This window comes from Pezoporus flaviventris, unplaced genomic scaffold (assembly GCF_033815535.1).
Source record: "Pezoporus flaviventris isolate CSIRO_AGI_PZ_B2104156 unplaced genomic scaffold, CSIRO_AGI_Pfla_v1 ptg000213l, whole genome shotgun sequence".
NCBI classification, from domain to species: domain Eukaryota; kingdom Metazoa; phylum Chordata; class Aves; order Psittaciformes; family Psittacidae; genus Pezoporus; species Pezoporus flaviventris.
This window is the reverse complement of record NW_026892761.1, coordinates 739,849-757,470: the sequence shown is the minus strand read 5'-3', so window position 1 is coordinate 757,470 and position 17,622 is coordinate 739,849. Positions and strand designations below refer to the sequence as shown.

At 62.6% G+C, this 17,622-nt stretch overlaps 1 protein-coding gene across 3 annotated transcripts; it reads left to right on the top strand.

Moving 5' to 3' along the window:
• The first annotated feature begins 1,347 nt into the window (after positions 1-1,347).
• Positions 1,348-13,226, top strand: KIAA1755 (KIAA1755 ortholog). Of its 3 annotated transcripts, none has more exons than XM_061441341.1 (14): positions 1,348-1,592; positions 4,596-4,793; positions 5,193-6,426; positions 6,524-6,700; positions 7,227-7,350; positions 7,662-7,755; positions 8,196-8,282; positions 8,855-8,971; positions 9,329-9,427; positions 9,644-9,792; positions 10,566-10,704; positions 10,922-11,044; positions 11,744-11,935; positions 12,016-13,226. In XM_061441341.1, exons 1-14 carry the CDS (start codon positions 1,590-1,592, stop codon positions 12,913-12,915), a joined length of 3,636 nt encoding a protein of 1,211 aa, XP_061297325.1. In that variant the 5' UTR covers positions 1,348-1,589; the 3' UTR covers positions 12,916-13,226. The 3 variants fall into 3 exon arrangements, with proteins under 3 accessions (XP_061297325.1, XP_061297326.1, XP_061297327.1); XM_061441342.1 differs by lacking the exon at positions 1,348-1,592 and adding an exon at positions 3,777-4,520; XM_061441343.1 differs by lacking the exon at positions 1,348-1,592 and having other exon boundaries at positions 4,659-4,793; positions 5,227-6,426.
• Positions 13,227-17,622: the final 4,396 nt, after the last annotated feature.

The window sequence follows — 17,622 nt, the reverse complement described above, 5'->3', positions numbered from 1 at the left end:
GGGCTCAGGTTCACATCCTGCCCCTCCTACTCACCAGTGCTGCAGAGGGACCCTATCTGCCGGTGCTGGACCTGGCCAGTCACACTGCCTTCCTCTGTCCACAGCCTCCTCACCCAGCCCCAGTGCCCAGCAGAGGGGCACAAGACAGGGAAAGTTCTTGGGCTCATTTCTCCAGTGGCCACGCGAATGAAAAAGGGCAGCAGAAGCCCATGCTCCTCTCAGGGAATATAAAGGCTGAAGCAGAGTAAGTGAATTACAGTTAAAGGAGCAATTGGTCACTGGTAGGGAGGGAGAAGCTGGCCCATGCAGCCCCAGTTTGCATTAGGGGTCCCAGGCGGGCAGCTTGGACCGGGTTTGAGCCAAGGGGCTGAGCAGTGCCTGTGGGTCGGAGCTGGTGGTGGGCTGCAGCCCTGCTCCCATGGCTCCCACCGGCACCGTGCCTGAGCCCTGGAGCACTCGTGACCTGGGGGGCGAGCACTGGGCTCCACTGGCTCCCAAGGAAATGGGAAGCAATCGCAGGGTGCTGGCGCCGTGCTCTGTCCGGCTGAGCCAGCAGCGCAGCTGGACCTCCTCCTGTCTCGCCGTGTTTGCACAGCCTGTCCTTTGGCTGCTCGCTGCTCCCTGGACAAACGTTCCTTATCCAGACTGCCCCAGCGGGCCATGCTGTGGCCATCCCACCCATCCCTGGTCCCATCCCTGGTCCCATCCCAGACCCAGTCATGACAGGGGGAACGTCCAGCCCAAGCTGTGCGAGCCGCGGCACTTTGCACTGGGATAGACCAAATCTGTGGCTTTGGCTCTTGCGCTGGTTGTTTTTGTACAACTTCTGGCTGCTATAAATCACACCATTCTGCCTCCGAGTAGGTACTTTCCATGCTGGAACAGCCCAAAAAGCCGTCAGAGCCACTTTTAATCAGCTGCGCTTTGGGCCAACTGCGAAACGCGAGCTGCGAGCTGTGATTTGAACACAGACCAGCCCCGATGGTTCCCATCAGCACCGGCCTGTGTTTGTTTAACGAGAGGGACCCGCCGGGCGCTGCACGCCCGGTTGTGTGCGCACACTCACGCACACGCAGCCCTGTGCTCTTCCCGGTGCTGGGAACGATCCCGGGAGCCGGAGCTGCCCCCCCCCCCCCGGGGGTCCTACACATCCCCCCCGCTCCCCGATCCGACCGGGGGGACGGAGCCGCAGCGGCTCCCGCCCCATCCCGCCCGGGGCCACCGGCGGGGTCCCCAGGAGGAGCCGCCTCCTCGGTTGTGCTCCTCGGTCCCCCCGCTCCCCCCGGGCCGGGGCAGCCCCTCCCCCGCTCCGCCCCGCCGCTCTCGCGCTTTCTGCGCCTTTTCTTTTTCTTTTTTTCCCTTCTTTTTTCCCCCAGAAGGGGCGCGGCCGGAGCCGGCCTGGGCCGGGGGGGCCGGGGAGGGGGGACCGGGGCTGCCCGTCCCCGCCCGCAGCGCGGGAGGAGCCGCCGGGGGAGCGGCGAGCGGCAGCACCGGGCCGGGGGACACCGGGCTGGGGTCAGCGCTCGGCCCCGGCGAGGACCAGGGAGGGGACGGCTGGTGCCAGGCCCCTCCACCACTTCCCACCCAACATGGTAATTCCTTCTCTTTTCCTATCCTTCCCCTTGCCCTGCCCTGCGAGAGCCCACGGGACCCTATGAGCATCCACGGGCACCCATGTGCCATGGCCTCTCCTGAGCTATGGGGCCATTGGGGCAGGGCGCATGCGGGTGGCATCCCGGGATGCTTGAACACCCCTGTGAAGTCTGGCTGGGGAATGGGGTGCAAGAAGCAGGTGCTACCGCGTGTATCATGCCCGGTGTGCAGGTACAGGATGCTCAGTGGGTCCCAGGGCTTGTTTGTCCCCATTGCTGTGGGCTCATGGGCGATGCTGGGCTGGGCTCGGGGGGTCGATAGCATTCACTGTCTGCATCGCGCCCTGCCAAAGTTGCTGCCAGTGAGAGCTGTGGGAGAGCCAGAGGAATTGTTATTCAGAGCTGGTCTCAACACTCAAACCTCGCTCCTTCCTGAGAGGAGGGAGAAGGGGGATGGAGCTGAGTCACCCCATGTATGAGTTAAGCAACTTTCCAGCACCAGAACACCAAAGCTCGGCTGGCCTTGGTGGTGTAAACCACTTTAAAAATATGGGTATTTGGGGAGAAATATCAATCTCTATTTAACAGCACTTTGGCTTATTAAAATGGAAATAGCTTTGCAAATGTAAATCTCCTTATGCTCCCTAATGCCTTTTGTTTCGGTTCCACGCTCACCCGCAGCTGGTGGAGGGACCTGGGCTGATGGTTGTTCTGGTTGGTCTGGGTTTCCAGCGCTCCCTGGCAGGCCGGGGCCTGGCATCTCCCACCGTGGTTACCCCTCAAGCCTCCCGCTGCGGTGAAGTGCTTTGTGACACTCAGGGAACATTCCTAGGCATTCCAGGCCAAACTTCCCCAGCACAACCCAGGCTGTGTCTGGAGCCTCCATCAGCCCGCAGCTCCCTCCTGACGCTGGCTCACGCAGTCCCCGCTGCTGGATGAAGTCCTGGGTGGTTTTGTTCCACGGACAAGGAAGCAGCTTTGTTGACTCAGTGGATCCATCCTCCGCATGCTGTGGGGTTCTGGTGATGGTTTGGAAGATCCGTTTTCCCCTGCAGTGGGGCTGCCCCTCCCCAGGCACCCCAAGTTCACTTTACCCAAGGCAGGGGACCAGGGAGCTGGGATGCATGTGCTGAGGCCAGGGAGGCTGCTCAGGGTTTGAGGGGCCAGTGTCACCAGAGATGATGGCAGTGGGTTGGAGCAGCTGGAAGTATGTGCCTTTGCCCCATCAGACCATGGCTGAGCCAGGGAATGGCCGGGTTTGGGGCTGCCCATCACCCCGTGGTGCAGCCTGCCCTGAGCAGAGTTCCTGGCTTTTCCTTCTGGTTTTACTTGCTTTATCAGAGCCACGAGTTTGGTTTCAAGAGAGCTGGTTCTGTGTGTGCCAGGGCTGTGTATGGGTGACCCTGGGCAGGGCACAGAGCTGGCTCATCTCTCTGGGCAGCATTAGGAGCTGGATGGGTCACTGCGGATGGTGACCCTGTAGAGGCAGAGCTGTGAGCTGGGCTTTACCCTGCGGTGGGGCTGTTCCAGAGCCAGCCTCCAGTCCCTCCTGGGAGCTGCACAAGGCAAGAGCAAGCATGAGAAGACCAATGGTCCAACAGCCACCAGCCTGGCAGGGGCGTCCACTTAGAGCCCATGGCCCTGAGAAGGGACTTGCTCTCCTCCTGCTCTCCCACCAGGCCCAAGGGCAGGAGATTCCTGTGTGGACACAAAGTCAAGAATTATCCAGAGCATGACTGCAAAGTGCTTTAGCTAAAGCGCATTAAAGCTAATTAAGCTGAATTAACCGAGGTCACTATCTCTGTATGGGCTCACAGGCCAAGGATTAGCTGACTGAAACTAATGCTCACCTTTAGCTCATCCCACCTTCAGCTCATCCCACCTTCCCACCCCAGAGTGCAGGGATGACAGCGAGCTGTCCTCCGCTGTTAAATCCAGAGCCCACCCCAGGAGATGGGCTCGCCTGTGCTGTGACTGCAGCCAGTGGCAGAGCTGGTGGCTCCCTGGTACTCAACAGGCAGAGGTACCACATTGTGCTCTGCAGGAGGAGGAGGATTGGTGGCCCACTGCAGAGGGGCAGATCCGCATTCAGCCAGGCTGGGCCTGACCCTGCTCCACACAGATCTGCACCTCTCCTCCTGCTGCAGCTCCACTTCCAGCCCCCGGCACCGGCACAGCAGATTTGTTGTGTGTTGGAGCCTCTCCTGCACAGATACTGGCCAAGGAGCTGGAGGAGCCCCTGTGTGTCCCGTGGCTCGTTTCAGCAGCCGTGTCTGTCTGCAGTCACCCGGCACTGCCTGCAGTGATGCTGGGGTTTAACAGGAGCTGGCTGATGGCTCCTCCACGCATTGGCTGCACCAGCCGGGTCTGCACGGCCAATGTCTCCTGCAGGCTGGGAGAGCCAACTTGGAGCCCCCAGTTTACACATGGCACGAAGCAGTGTCCTCATCCTCATCCCAGTCTGGAAGTGCAGGGAGGGGGCTGTGACCCAGCAGAGCGATTCCCAGAAAAAGCCTGAAGGACCGATGTAGAGTTCAGTAAATTCAGTGATGAGAGTGAACCAAAACACCCAATCCATCTTCCCATGTTTGTCCTTCCTCCCATCTGCTGCATTCCTGCAGCGCTGCTGAGCCCGGCACATCCCCAAGCTCTGCTCTGCGTCTGGCTCAGCTTAACCCCTTGGCTGCTGCAGCTCCTCCGCCTCCGCATGGCCCCATTCCCAAGCTCCTTTCTCAGGCTCCTTAAACCACAGCCCGGCGCTGGGAACCAGACCCGGCCGTGCTCCTGCCCCTGGGCTGTGCAGTGCTTGGGGTGCTCCGTGCCCGGATCATTCCCAGCTTCCAGTACAGGAAGGTTTGGAGCCCCCGAGCTCAGCACGTTGCCGGTGTGGGCACAGAGGGACCCGGCCGAGGCACAGCACACGGGATGGTGGGCATGGGATGTGTGGGGTCAGTGCCCCATTGCGGGGCTGCTGTCCCCACCGGTGACACTTTCCTCCTGCAGGATGCCGGCTCCCTGGATGCAGCGGTGCAGGGCGCCCTCCAGGCCCTCTACCCGCCCTTCGACGCCACGGCCCCCACGGTGCTGGGGCAAGTCTTCCGGCTGCTGGAGACCAGCTACCAGGGTGATGGGCTCTGCTGCCTGCTCCAGTTCCTCATCCCAGCCAAGCGCCTCTTCGAGCACGTCCGGCAGGCAGCCTGCGTAAGCCTGTGCACTCCCTCTGCATCTCCCCTCCTGTCCCCATCCACTCCCTAAAGGGGACCATGGTGCATCCAGCTCCCTGGGATGGCTCCAGCACCGAGCCTGGCACATGCAGTTCCTGCAATAGGGGCAGAGGGACTGGGGGGTCACCTTGTCTTGTCTCTGGAGAGGCTCTGACAGAGGTTTCCCCTCTGTTAGCACATGGGGAGCACGCAGCAGCGGGTGGGCTTGCAGGGCTCTGCTATGGCTCAGGCTGGGGATATCCCATTGGGTCATGAGGCTCATCAATCCCCACCATGGAACTGCAGAGCTGGGTACTGAGAGTGCATGGGGCTGGCTGGGAGGGTCTGGAGCTGGTGGGGGCTCTCGCTCACGCGCTGTGTTCTTCCTCCCTCCCAGGCTCCCTACTTTAACTGCATCTTTCTCCATGAAGGCTGGCCCTTGTGTCTGCACGAGAAGGTGGTTGTGCACCTCGCGCCGCTCAACCCGCTCCTGCTGCGCCCTGGGGACTTCTACCTGCAGGCGGAGCCGTGCGAGGAGCACTCGGCGCGCATCGTCCTCAAGCACCTCTCCCAGGACCTGTGCACGGTGGAGGAGATGCCGGTCCCCGAGGCTGCCTACGCGCTGCTCTTCACCAACGAGTGGCTGGAGGAGATCAACGGCGACCGGGCCGGAGCCCCCCTGCAAACCTGCCTGGTGGCCACTGAGAATGGCATCGCCCCGCTGCCGTGGAGCAGCATTGCCACACCGGAGTTCATCGACAAGCCCAAGGCTGGAGCTGATGGGATGTCTGTGGACACCCAGCGTGACCCTGCTTCTGAAGCCGCAGTCGAGTCAGCAACACCCAGCGTGCCCGTGCCCCACGGCAAGGCAGGCATCCCCGGGCCCTATAGCAACGTTGTGGGCACCATCCCGGGCTGCAAGGGCACCTCTCGGAAGTCGAGCCAGGGAAAATACCCGGGACTGATCAAGGTGGACCAGGCTGGGCTGCGGAAGAAGCCGAGCGCGCTGGCCATGCCCAGCCTCTGCGAGATCATCAGCCAGAACCTGGAGGGGGAGTACGTGGACCTGCTGGAGCTGTCCCCGGAGCAGATGGGCCTCCTGGCCAGGTCCCTGCCGGCGGGCGCCGGGAACAAGGCTGCGCTCCCCTGTGTGAACGGGGGTCCCTGCGGGGCGACACCGAGCTCGGAGGAGGGTCCCTGCACCCCGTGCCTGGGGCGGGAGCTGAGCCGGGAGCCGGGGCCACACGGGCCACGGTGCCGCCACCGCGACTCGTACCTGGCCGCGCTGCAGAACCCGGTGAGCTTCGGCGCCGGGCTGATGGCAGCCATCCTGGAGGAGCCGGACGGCCCCGGCCCCGAGCCGCCCCCCGCCGCTCCCCGTGAGAGCCCCGCGCAGCGCGGGATGGGGGCCGGCAGCCCCACGCTCCTCACCCCCCGAGCCCAGGCAGGGGCGCGGCAGAGCAGCCCCCGGCTGCCCCAGGGCTCCGGCCACAAGTTCTCCTTCCTGAAGGGGCCCCGGCTCGGGGCGGCCCCTGGGGATGAAAGAGCCGGCAGCCAGCAGGAAGGGGCCTGGAGGAAGATGTCTGCCATCTACTCGCCCAGGATGGGCAGAGCCAAGGCAGGCGGGAAAGGTACCGGCCGAGCAGGGCTGGGGGACCTGTGCGGGGGCGTTGCATTCCCCTGCCTCGTTACACATTATCAGCTCCTCTCCTCTGTCCCCACGGGCAGGTTCGGATGTGGCAGCCCCTGCCCCTGCGGAGGAACGACCCATGGAAAGCTCCGGCTGTAAGAATGGACCCTCCATGCCCAGCACCAGCACCAGCACCAGCACTGTGGGCTGGGAGCCGCCGGCCTGGCAGGACCTGCACACGGGGCTGCTGCACTCAGGCATCGTGTGCCTGCCAGGTACCACCAGCACCGCGACCCACGGATGTCGGGATTGGGCTCCAGAGGGAGAGCACTGAGCTGCTGGAGGGAGGTCCTGGGGCTCTGCTGGAGGCACAGGGCACCCGGGGGGGGGGGGATTTTCTTTCAGCTGGGCAAAAAGAATGAGAACCATAAAAACAAGCAGCCTGCTCGGAGCAGCTGCCCCATCCCCAGCTGCACCGAGCCCTCCCACACCATTCCTCACCAGTGAAGCCGCTCAGCTTTAGCTGCCAAGCACTAAACATTTGGCTTCTCCTTCTTCCCAAGAGCTGCAGAACGGTGACAAAACCGTTTCCTTCAGGAGGAGCACACAGGCAGCTCTGCCCTGCCATTTCCAGGGCTGGTTCCTGCCGAGAGCCCTCCGGAGGGCTGGGGTGCGGGGGCCGCTGCTGAGCCCCCGAGCCCAGACAGGGCAGAGCCCGCTCCTGCAGCCATGGGCAGCGCCGGCCCCTGGGGCTGGAGCCCGCAGCGGCTCCGGGGGGGTCACGCACCCCTTTCCCTGCAGGCAGCTCAGACAGGCAGGGCAGGGCCCTGCTCCAGGTGACCACCGGTGGCAGCGCCTGGGGGGCCGCGTGGTGCTCGGCCGCTGAGCTGGGGACGCTCATCCTCTACCTCTGCTCCATCGCCAGGTAAGGGCTGGGGGAGCTGCCATGGACCCCCCGCCTGCTCCCCGGCTCAGGGTCCCAGGCAGCCCCTGGCCAAGCAGGGGTGGATGCCCAGCATCCGGCATGTCCACAGAGCCCCTCCTGCAGCCACCCGCGGGGACCCTGTACCTGCCTCTATGAGGTCTGGCCCTGCCCTCGCCTCAGGCATCCCACAGGGAAAAGGCCATTGCTTGTGGCTGCCGGTTCCTGCCTGCCTAGAGCCATGGGACCGGGCTTAGAGTGGGTCCTACCTGAGGACTTCGTGTGCTGCCTCCTGCTTTGTCTCCCCTTGCCAGGCAAGACACGAAGGACGCCGGCCTGACCGTCGTGGTGGATGCCAGGAAGCAGCCGCCTGCTCCTGTCCTGTTCTCTGCCCTCCGCTCTGCCCAGGTACTCCATGCTCCACTCACCCACACACAGATGTGCTGGGGTGGGGGGTCCGTGCCTGGGAGCCAGTGCTGCTGGGGGGCCCTGCGGTGTCTTGGGGCTGTGGGTCCTCCCTGCCAGGGCACCCTTTGCCTCTGTGTGCTCAGGGCTTGGCTGCAGCCTGCCCAGTGAATCCCACACCAGCCCCAGTGCTCTCTGCGTGCAGAAGCATCACTGGTGCAAGCAAAGGGCTTTGCTCACAAGGCTCTTTCTGTGGGTCCTTTCTGCCAGGGAGCTGGTGGCTGGGACAGGGTTACGGCCCGAGCGACTCATTTCTGTTCCCCACACCAGTGGGCTCAGGAGCCTCTTCCTTTGTAACTGACTCACCAGCCCCAACTGAGCTGGGCAGCCCCGAGGGCTGCACCGCGGGGTTTGTCATTTGGGGTGGTGACTCCTCCCCGCAGAGCATCTCGCCGGGCTGCATCCACACCGTGCTGCTGCTGGCCGAGAAGGAGCTGGTCACGCACCGCGAGAAGCTGCCCGGGGTGCAGGTGAGCCTGTCCCTGCCCCCTCCTCCTGTCCCCACGTTGTCTCCTGTGGGAAGAGCAGAGCGAGGGTGAGCGGAGCCTCCTGCCACAGGGGATCCTCTGTGCCCTTTACCTGGAGGACCCAGTTCCCAGCTGGGGGACCCCAGGCAGAGCAGCACCTCGGTGGGGCTTGTACCTCCATGGGGATCCCTGGGCTTGCAGTAGGCAAAAGCTGTCCCAGGGCAGCCAGCGCCTTCCCTGTTACCTCCAGCGCCTGGACACGGGCACTGGGATAATAAACCTAAACTTGGGTTTATTCCTTTAGTGCTGCTCGGGTTAATGTGCAATATTAGTGATCACCTAGCTGCGCTGTCGTGGCAGGTCATTGTGGTCCAGTGATCTCCCGTGCATTCAAACACGATGGGGAGGCCAGGGGATGCTCCGAGTGGAGCTGTCACACGTGGTGCTCCCAGGGCCAACCCGCTGGTTACCAGGACAGGGTGCTCAGGGCAGGAGGGGCTGTGCCCCTGCTCCAGGCTGTCCCTGGGGGTGTCCCTGTGTGGGTCCCGCAGCGCTCACCCGCCCCGTGCCCGCAGGTGGAGTCGCTGCCGTCGCTGAAGGCTCTGGGCCGCTTCGTCGACAGCTCCCAGCTGACACCGGAGCTGGACGGTGCCTTCCCCTACAGCCACGGCGAGTGGGTGCAGTTCTTCCAGGTGTCTGTTTCCACGCCATGAGCCACAGCCTCACCTCCCTGCAGTGCCCCTTTCCCCACCTCTCCTCCCCACCCCTCACCCCCGCCACCGCTTCCATGTCGCACATCCCCGAAAATCAATGGGAAAGCCCAGGAGAGGGGAAGGGAAAGGAGAGCTCTGAGTGCAGGAGGGCAGCCCCCTCCTGCCTGCTCCTGCCTGCAACTGCCCATCTACCTCCACGCTCCCTTCCTCAGATTTAACCCAGTACCCTACGGCATTCCCTGCTCTGGCCTGGCACCGCTCCTTCTCCTCCTCACAGGCAGGCTGCCCTCCTGCCCCCCTGCCCACCCCACTGACCTGCTGTGTGTCCACCCACAGAAACTGCATCCCTTCACGGCCAGCCTCCGGCGGGCATCGGAGCTGCTGCGGAGCTGCATCCAGGAGCTGCGGACTGGCAACACGCTGGTGGTGACACAGGTAAAGGAGGGGATGCAGATAACAGCGGGATGCAGCACTGCAGGTTGCAGTGCCCATCTGTAGTCCGACACAGCCACATTTCACCACGGTTGCTCAAAACTCGGTGCAGCCGCTCCCTGAACAGCCATGGGGCTGTCCCTGCCCCCTTTGCTGGTCCCTGCGTGGGATGGGAGCTGCTGCACCCCAGGTGAGAGCGTGCCCAACCTTCCCTTGCAGGATGCGGGCGCCTGCATCGGGAGGCACCGGGAGCTGATGCGGAGGGTGCTGAGCGATGCGCCGCTGGTGTGGGTGCAGCGCGAGGGGGGGGCCGTGCTGGCCAGGCTGCGCAGGGAGGCCGCCCGGCTCCGCACCTCGGCCCACGTCAGGTAGGACGGGATGGGTTCACCTCGGAGAGCGGCCAGCACCGGGGACCCCCGGCTGCCTCCTGGCTGCAGAGCCACCGCCGCAGGAACCCCGTGTCCGCAGGAGCTCCGGCTTCTTCCCAGCACGCCCGGCTCCCTCCTGCCCCGCAGGCTCGTGTCGGGGACCGCCCTTCGCGGGATCTCCCGTGCCCCCGCTGCGGAAGGTGCCCGGGTCCTGGCCTCCTGCCCCGGGGCCAGGCGCTGGGGCTGCTCGGCGGGGCCCGCAGCGGCTCCCGCGGGCTGCTCTCAGGCACAGCCGCTAGATGGGGCCAGGCCTCGGCGGTGCCGCTCGCGCCCGCAGCCCGTGCATGCCGGCAGCGTGAGTCCCGGGCTCCTGCTCCCTTCTCTCTCCGGGGGCACGGGAAGCCAACGCTTTCCCATCCCGTGTTCCCCAACCTTCACCTTGCTCCGTGGATGGGGAGATGTCGGCACGTGAAAGGTGCTCCTGGTGTGTGGGACTGGAGATGCTGCCCAGCACACAGCTGGGAGCGTCCTCATGTCCTAGGTGGGCTCCAGGGATATGCGTGGCCGGAGATCCATGGCTGGCTCCCAACCCAGGCACCTGCCCGCATCTCTCCATCTGCACGTGCTGGGTCATTGCACATCTGATCCCCGCTTTCCACATGGCCACATGCCCGCTCCCAGGAGCTGCCCCATCCAGTCCTGCCCGCCGGGAGCTGCCGCAGCTCGCCTGGCAGCACCCAGCACTGATGGCCCCCCTCATCCCCAACCACCAGGACCAGCATGGAGTCGGCCGAGGCGCTGTACAATCAGCTGGAGGAAGAGCTTCATGACCTGGTGTTCCAGTCCAACAGCTCCCTGGAGCGCCTGGAGTTCCTCCGGAAGGTGCGGGAGCTGGAGGCTGAGTTCAGCAAGGTGAGGTGGCCCTGCTCTGGGTGCAGCGGGATGCATTGTCCTCTGCGGTGCTCCCGCAGCTGAGCACTTCGGGCGCGTTTCCCTGGGGTTTGCTGGTGAAGGAAGCCCGGAGAACAACAGGATTGCCCGAGCTTTGATTTTCATTAGAGGCGAGCGGGGCGGGATGCTCCGGTGGGGAAGGAAGGGGAGGTGCTGCTGACCCCGCTCTCTCTTGCAGCTGGGGCTGTGGCTGGACGGGGAGGCAGCGGCGCGGCTGCAGGAGATGGGTGCTGAGGAGTGGAGCCCCGAGAGCTTCCTGGGGTCTGACGAGCAGTTCAACGAGTTCCTCGCCCAGGCAACAGTATGTTCGAGAGGGCTTTTCTGTAACACGAGACCCTGGGGCAGCTCCGGGCCCTGCCTGGTGCTGGGCAGACGTCACCAAATTAGAAACATTTGAATGTCGTAACAGAGCTGGATGGGATCAGCCCAAACCCCCAGCTCTGGCAATCGCGGCTGTGCCCAGGCTGGCCGGGTGCAGGTCAAGCTGCAGTCTTCAGGCCCCACTTTACCAGGGTCTTTGGGCAGCCTTGTTCCAGTGAGAGGGGAGCTGTGTGGCTCCTGGGTGCGCTTTGGGCTGGGGATGCTGTCCCCAGCCCCTGCCGTGCTCTGTCCTTCACAGCCCCCTTCGTCTCGCAGAGCCTGGGTGTCCATCAGACAGCAGATAATGTGGTGCCAGGCTTTTGTTCATCCCATAGCCCGCTGGCTGCATGCACCGCAGGGAGGATGAGGCAAAGTGACTCCACTTGGGACAGGGTGATGCACTTGGTGCGTTCTGAGGCGAGCAGAGCTCAGGCTCAAGGACAGAGCTCAGAGCTCCGCTCAGGACAGAGCAGAGCTTTGGAGAGCCTGGTTCTATTTGCTGCTTCTCGCCCAGAAACATTTGCAGTGCGGCCCTGGTAGTGCCACCAAATGATCTTCATCATATCCTGCTCGCCCATCCCATCGTGGGGTCAGCGCCGTTCCCGAGCATGGAGCTTGCTCTTCCCTCCTGTCCCTGCAGGCTCAGTACCGGCACGGCCTGGTGCTGTGTCAGGAGGCAGCTGAGGTCCAAGGCGCAGCTTTCCCAGAGGCAGACCTCTTCCAGGCGGCCGTGGCCCTTTTCCGGACGAAGCTGACGAGCTTCCACAGGCAGGTGGAACGGCGCCAGGCGGAGCGGGAGCTGCTGCGGGACCTCGGATGCTTCTCCAGCAAGGTGGGAGCTCGGGCTCTGCTCCGGGGGGAGCCGGCGCCGTGGCGCAGCCCGGGCATGGCCACACTTCCCTTCTGTTCCAGATCGCGGGGCTGAAGCTGTGCTGCGGGCAGTGCCCGGGGCGGGGGAAGCGCGAGGAGGGCCGGGCGCTGCAGGGCCTGCAGAGCTCCTTCCAGAAGCTGTTGGTGGAGTTCGCCCTGGAGAAGCTGCAGGAGATGAAGGCTCAGGTGCGCAGGATGCGGAGCAGCCCCGCGCTGGCAGCCTGGACCGAGGCACGGCACCGGTACCAGGAGACGCGGCAGGTCCTGGAGGAGATGCTGGCAGAGCTGCAGGAGGCCTGGGGAGCTGAGGCCGAGGGGCACGGAGGCTCCTTCAGCTGCCCCGGCTCGGGGTCTGCTGCCCCTTGCGAGGGAGCTCCTGAGCCAGCGGTGCCAGGGGAGCAACCAGAGGCCGGTGCCGGGACAGGACAGCCCCGGGCCAGCAGCGCTCCCAGCCCCTCACTGGGTGCGGAGCCAAGTTCCCCGCAGCCCCACGGCCATCAGGGGCCGGAGGGTGATCCTGCCTCTCACCACTGCGCCTCTGCCAACACCTCCCTCCCCAAACCCGAGAGCGGAGCCTGCCCGGGCGCTGCAGGACTCACCCACAGCAGCCGGGTCCTCCAGAGACATCCCCTCACAGCGCCGGCCCGGGCGCGTCTTCCAGGCACCGACCCCCCGTGTCCCGCGGCCGTGCCCCCCGGGGCCGGCACACGTGGTCCATCCGCCCATAAGCGGGCAGAATACTTCCAGGTTTCCAGCCAGAGCAGCTTCTCCTCTGAGGACTCCGACTCGCAGAACTCCACCGAGGACGCCCCAGCACCGAGCCTGGCCTTGTCCTGGGACCTGCAGAGCCCGAGACCACGTTGCCCCCCCGAAAAGCCCTCCCAGATCATTTACCTGGAGAACCACCACACCGAGAGTCCAGCTAAAGCAAATGCCAAGTAAGCAGTCCCAGTCAGGGCTGTTTCTGCCCAGTGGTTGAGGTATCCATCACCAGCTGGATGGGACATCCCATGCTCGGAGGTGGGGTCTGCTGCTGTTCCAGCATCCTTCAGTTTCCTGTCCTTTTTCTCACCCCACCGTGGTGCAGCACTGACTTCATGGCTACGAGGTCTGTTAATACTAATAGCTGTGTAGTAACCCTCACCTAAAGTGCACTTACCTCTACAAGCAGTTCCTGGAACAGCGGTTCCCCGCAGGCAGGAGCCAGGCTTGGAGCATCCATGGGGAGCACAGATGTGGGCTGGGGTGCACTGATCCCATGCAGTTTGCCTGTCCCTGCACCGCTGCTGCAGCCCTGGCCAGGTGACAGCAACAGGCATTTTGTGCGTGTGCTCTCGTTGACATGGGACTAACGATATTAACGCTAATAAACCCGAAGAGAAGCACCCGCTGTGGTCCTTGTGTCCTGCAGAGAGCCAGGCACTGGGCTGCTCGCCCAGGCTCCAGGGCCAACAGCAGCCAGTGCCATGGCAAAGCCTCCCGGTGCTGCCGCGCAGCTCTGCCCGCAGCCCGGCTCTGCTGCCAGCATCCTGCTGCCGGCTGGATGCTCCTGCTCACACCGCTGCTGGCTCATCCAGGCCCTGCCTGGGGGTTAAACGGGGGTTAAATGGGGGTTAAATGGGGGTTTAATGGGGGTTAAATGCCTCCGTCTCCCGTTCTCACTCCCATCCTACCCCCTCCCCAGTACACGCGAGGGTGGTGTCTCCTGCCCAGCCTCCCCACTCACTGGGAACGCGCTGTCCCAAAGCCTCGGGGGATCTGGCTGAGCTGGGAGCGACTTCATCGATCCATAACCATCCAAACCAGCCCCAGGTCCCCGGGGATCCCAGCCCCCCGGCGCATCCCGCCTGTTTGGGCTGGGATGCTGGGATGGGGACAGGCTGTGCAGGCGCCACCCCCCGCCGGCAGCTCACAATGAGCTAATCGAGGGACACTGGAGAAGAAGCAGCATCTCCTGCAAAGGCCACTGCGAAAACACTCCCCTCCTCCCAGGCACGGCACGGTCATGGCTCGCGGCCCTGTGTGATGCTGCTCCTCGGCAAAGGGCACTTGCCCATCCCAGTGCTCATGAGCATCACTCATACCCCCCTCAGCCTTGTTTGTGCCAAATCTCCAGGCCAAGCCCCACTGAGCCCCCCTCGGAGGCTGCGGTCCCAGCACCCCCAAGCCTGTGCTCCTGCCCAGGTCATTAGCACAGTATTAATGAAGGCTGATCCCAGCTGCTCCCCAGGCTGGGGACCTCCTGCCCCTCACTTCTCCCAGTCCTACTCACTCTGCTCTTTGCTCCTTACAGTTTTCAAACCTGCTCCAGCACAAGCCCCAGCTTCCCTGGCAGCACTTCTATCACTGCTTGACTGAAATCCCAGTGTCTGAGTCCCATGCCATCCACCCGAGCATCACTGCTCCCCATCCCCACTCCATCCATCCACATGTCCCTGCTCCCCAGCCCCCCACACACTGGTGAAATCCGTGCCCATCTGGATGGCACCCAGCTCACTGCAAGACTGCAAGTCTGTTCTACCTCCAAAAGCATTTAAATCCCAGCCTGGCAGTTCCATTTTCTGCTCTTCCAGCAGCTGGTGTGCTCTATCATCCCATTACACTCTTGCCTCTGCAGCGCGCTGAAGCAGCAGCACACCTCCAAATTCCTCTTTGGACAACAACTTTCTTCTGGCATTTCACAAACTCTTGGCTTTGCAAGGCCTTGTTAGGGGCTGAGCTCAGCCCTGCGACCAGCACAGCACACACATCCCAGCCGGGGTCCGTGCCGGTGCCGCGCGGGCTGGACACATCGTCCATGTTAACTCATGTCCCTGGGAAAAGGCTGACCATGCTGGTGAGGAGCTGCATCAGCTTGCTCAGCACCAGGACGGGGAGCATCCCTCCCGCTGCTCCTGCCATGTCCAGGGAGTTCAAAGGGTGTTCAAGGCCAGGCTGGACACAGGGGCTTGGAGCAAGCTGCTCCAGTGGAAGGGGTCCCTGCCCGTGGCAGGGGTTGGAGCTGGAGGAGCTTTAAGGTCCCTTTCAACCCAAACCATCCATGGTTCTAGGATTCTAAATAGGTATCAAAAATGAACCACTGTGCACACTGAACAAGAGCAAGGAAGAGGGATGAGAACAGTATTGCCATCATTGCATGCAAACCCCTGGCTGCGCTGTCACTGGCTGAGCATCCCCATCCACAGCTGAGGCTGCCTTTCATGGCTCTGCGATGCTCCTGGAGTCACAGCGCTGCCAGGCTGGGAAGAGGCTAAAGTGCTAATCAATACTTTTGTCATTTGGGGGATTGATTATTCTAATTCCTTCAGGAGCCGTCCAGCCAGGCTGCGAACAGAGCTGCTGGTGCCAGCCGGATCGGGATCGCGTTTATCCCATCCTATCATTCAGGAGATGAAACCTCTCCAGCGGCCATGAGTAAAATGTCATTGATTCCAAAGTGCTTTGCCTGTTTATAGGAATAACACCTCCAGTGCCCCAGAGGACAGTTTATGCTTTGCCATTCTCCTGCGCCGTTTCCAGTGGTGATACAAGGTCAGAGGCTGAAATGACCCAAACCTGCGAAGGGTAAAAGTGGCCGGGGCTGAGCCTTGGGCTCGACAGCCGTGTTGGGAAGCTGCCTCTTAACTGGGGCAAGCAAAGTCTGCTTTAGCTTCCACATTGAAATGAATGGGGTGCTCACCACCCTTCATTTGACCTGTGTTTAAATAGCCAGGAGAGCTTTGGAAAAGTTGGGACTTTTTCGGTTTCTAGGAAAGGAGGAACAGCACTTTGCCATGGAGAAACAATCATCTTCCAGCATGGAATTCCAGATGGAATTCAGATTTTCTGACTAAAGCAATGACTTTCCTGTTCTTCTTCCAAAAGAAAAAAAAAAAGGATATTTTGCAAATCCTGAGATTATCTGATAACAGAAGGAGAATTTCCGGCCCCTCGCTGGAGGGTGAAGCGTTTCCTGGAGGAGCCCTTGGCTGCCCCACACCACAGCTGATGCCTCCCACTAAAAAGGGGTTTTGCAACAATATTGCACAATAATTTCCTTATCTGCTGGTCCCTCAGCACGTAATTTATGGCTCCGGGTCTGCCCAATTAAGCTGTAACCTTTCAGGAAAGGCAAGTGCTGGAGTTATGTCAGGGGAACCGCAGCCAGTCCAGCCCCTCGACGGGCTCTGCAATGCCCAGGAAAGGCTTCCTTCCAAAGGAAAAGAGGCAATAACTGATCAATGCAGAAGATGCCAAATGCTGCCTGGAGCCAGGGATGGGCTGTGGGTCTGGGGAGGACCCCAGCTCCGGGCACTGTGCCCCTGTTCTCGAGGGCGGCTTCCCCCCGCAGCACTGAGCAGGCAGCTCTGTCCATCGTTGGCAACTCACAGAACCAGAGTGGTTTGTGTTGGAAGGGACCTGAAAGCTCCTCCAGCTCCAGCCCCTGCCACGGGCAGGGACCCCTTCCACTGGAGCAGCTTGCTCCAAGCCCCTGTGTCCAACCTGGCCTTGAGCACTGCCAGGGATGGGGCAGCCACAGCTTCTCTGGGCACCCTGTGCCAGCGCCTCAGCACCCTCACAGGGAAGAGCTTCTGCCTGAGAGCTCAGCTCAGTCTCCCCTCTGGCAGGTTAAAGCCATTCCCCTTGGCCTGTCCTTACCTGCTGTTGTCCAAAACCCCTCTCCAGGCTTCTTGTAAGCTCTCTTTACTGGAAGACCACTGTCTTCTGCTTCCTCTTCATCCTCCTCCTCACTGCCAAGTTCCCATCAAGCCCTGCCCTCCAGACTGTGGGGGCAGGAGAGACACTGAGATCAACCACAGTGACATGGAGGGAAGGGGAAGGAAGAAATGGGCTGGACAAGAGGCACTGGGGCAGCCACGCTCCCAGCCAGAGCCGTGGCCCTGCCCTCACCCGGGTAAGGAGACTGGCACAGGTGATGGGTGGCACAGGAACAACCACAAACAGGACATGAACCCCCCGTCAGGGCCCCCATCAGCTCTGGTGCCAGTGGAGCTGCCACGGGCCCCTTCCCGTGATGACAGCTCCTGGCACGGGGCTCAGCCGCAAACAGCCACGGGCGTTTCAAAGTGCAGGATGAAGACTTGGCCCCGGCGCAGAGGAAACACCATCGTGCCTGGATCTGCCCTCCCGGGGGTGACCGGGACACCGGGTTCCAGCAGGTAAACAGAGGGAGCCCTTGGGGCAAGAGGCTGAACAACCACAACGTGAAGCAACATCCTTGGCTTCACCAGGGGGCTGGAAGCAGCTGCAGGCACAGGTGTCCCAAAGCAGCTTCCTTATCTCCAAGCTCCTGCTCCAACAGAGCAAACTCAGGTCTCAGCCATCATCAAGCTCCTGGGGAGCTGCGGGGTGGCCATAAGAAATGAACCCCCAAAGAAAGGAGCAATGCCTTGGAACTGGTTTTCCTTTGGGAAAACAGGAAGGGTGAAAGGTAGCGCCAAAGGGTCGAGCTCCAAGGGTGGATGGTAAGGGCAGTGTGCTCCGAGGCGGGCAGGGCTGAACCCCAGCTCTGCCCCATCCCGAGGGACTGCTGGAAAACACCAGTGTGACGGCGCTGACAGGACAGGCAGGCGGGGACCACGGGAAGCGCATCCCTCGCGTGTGAGCCCTGTGGGAATCACAGCCTCAGGCACTGACATCCGGACCCGT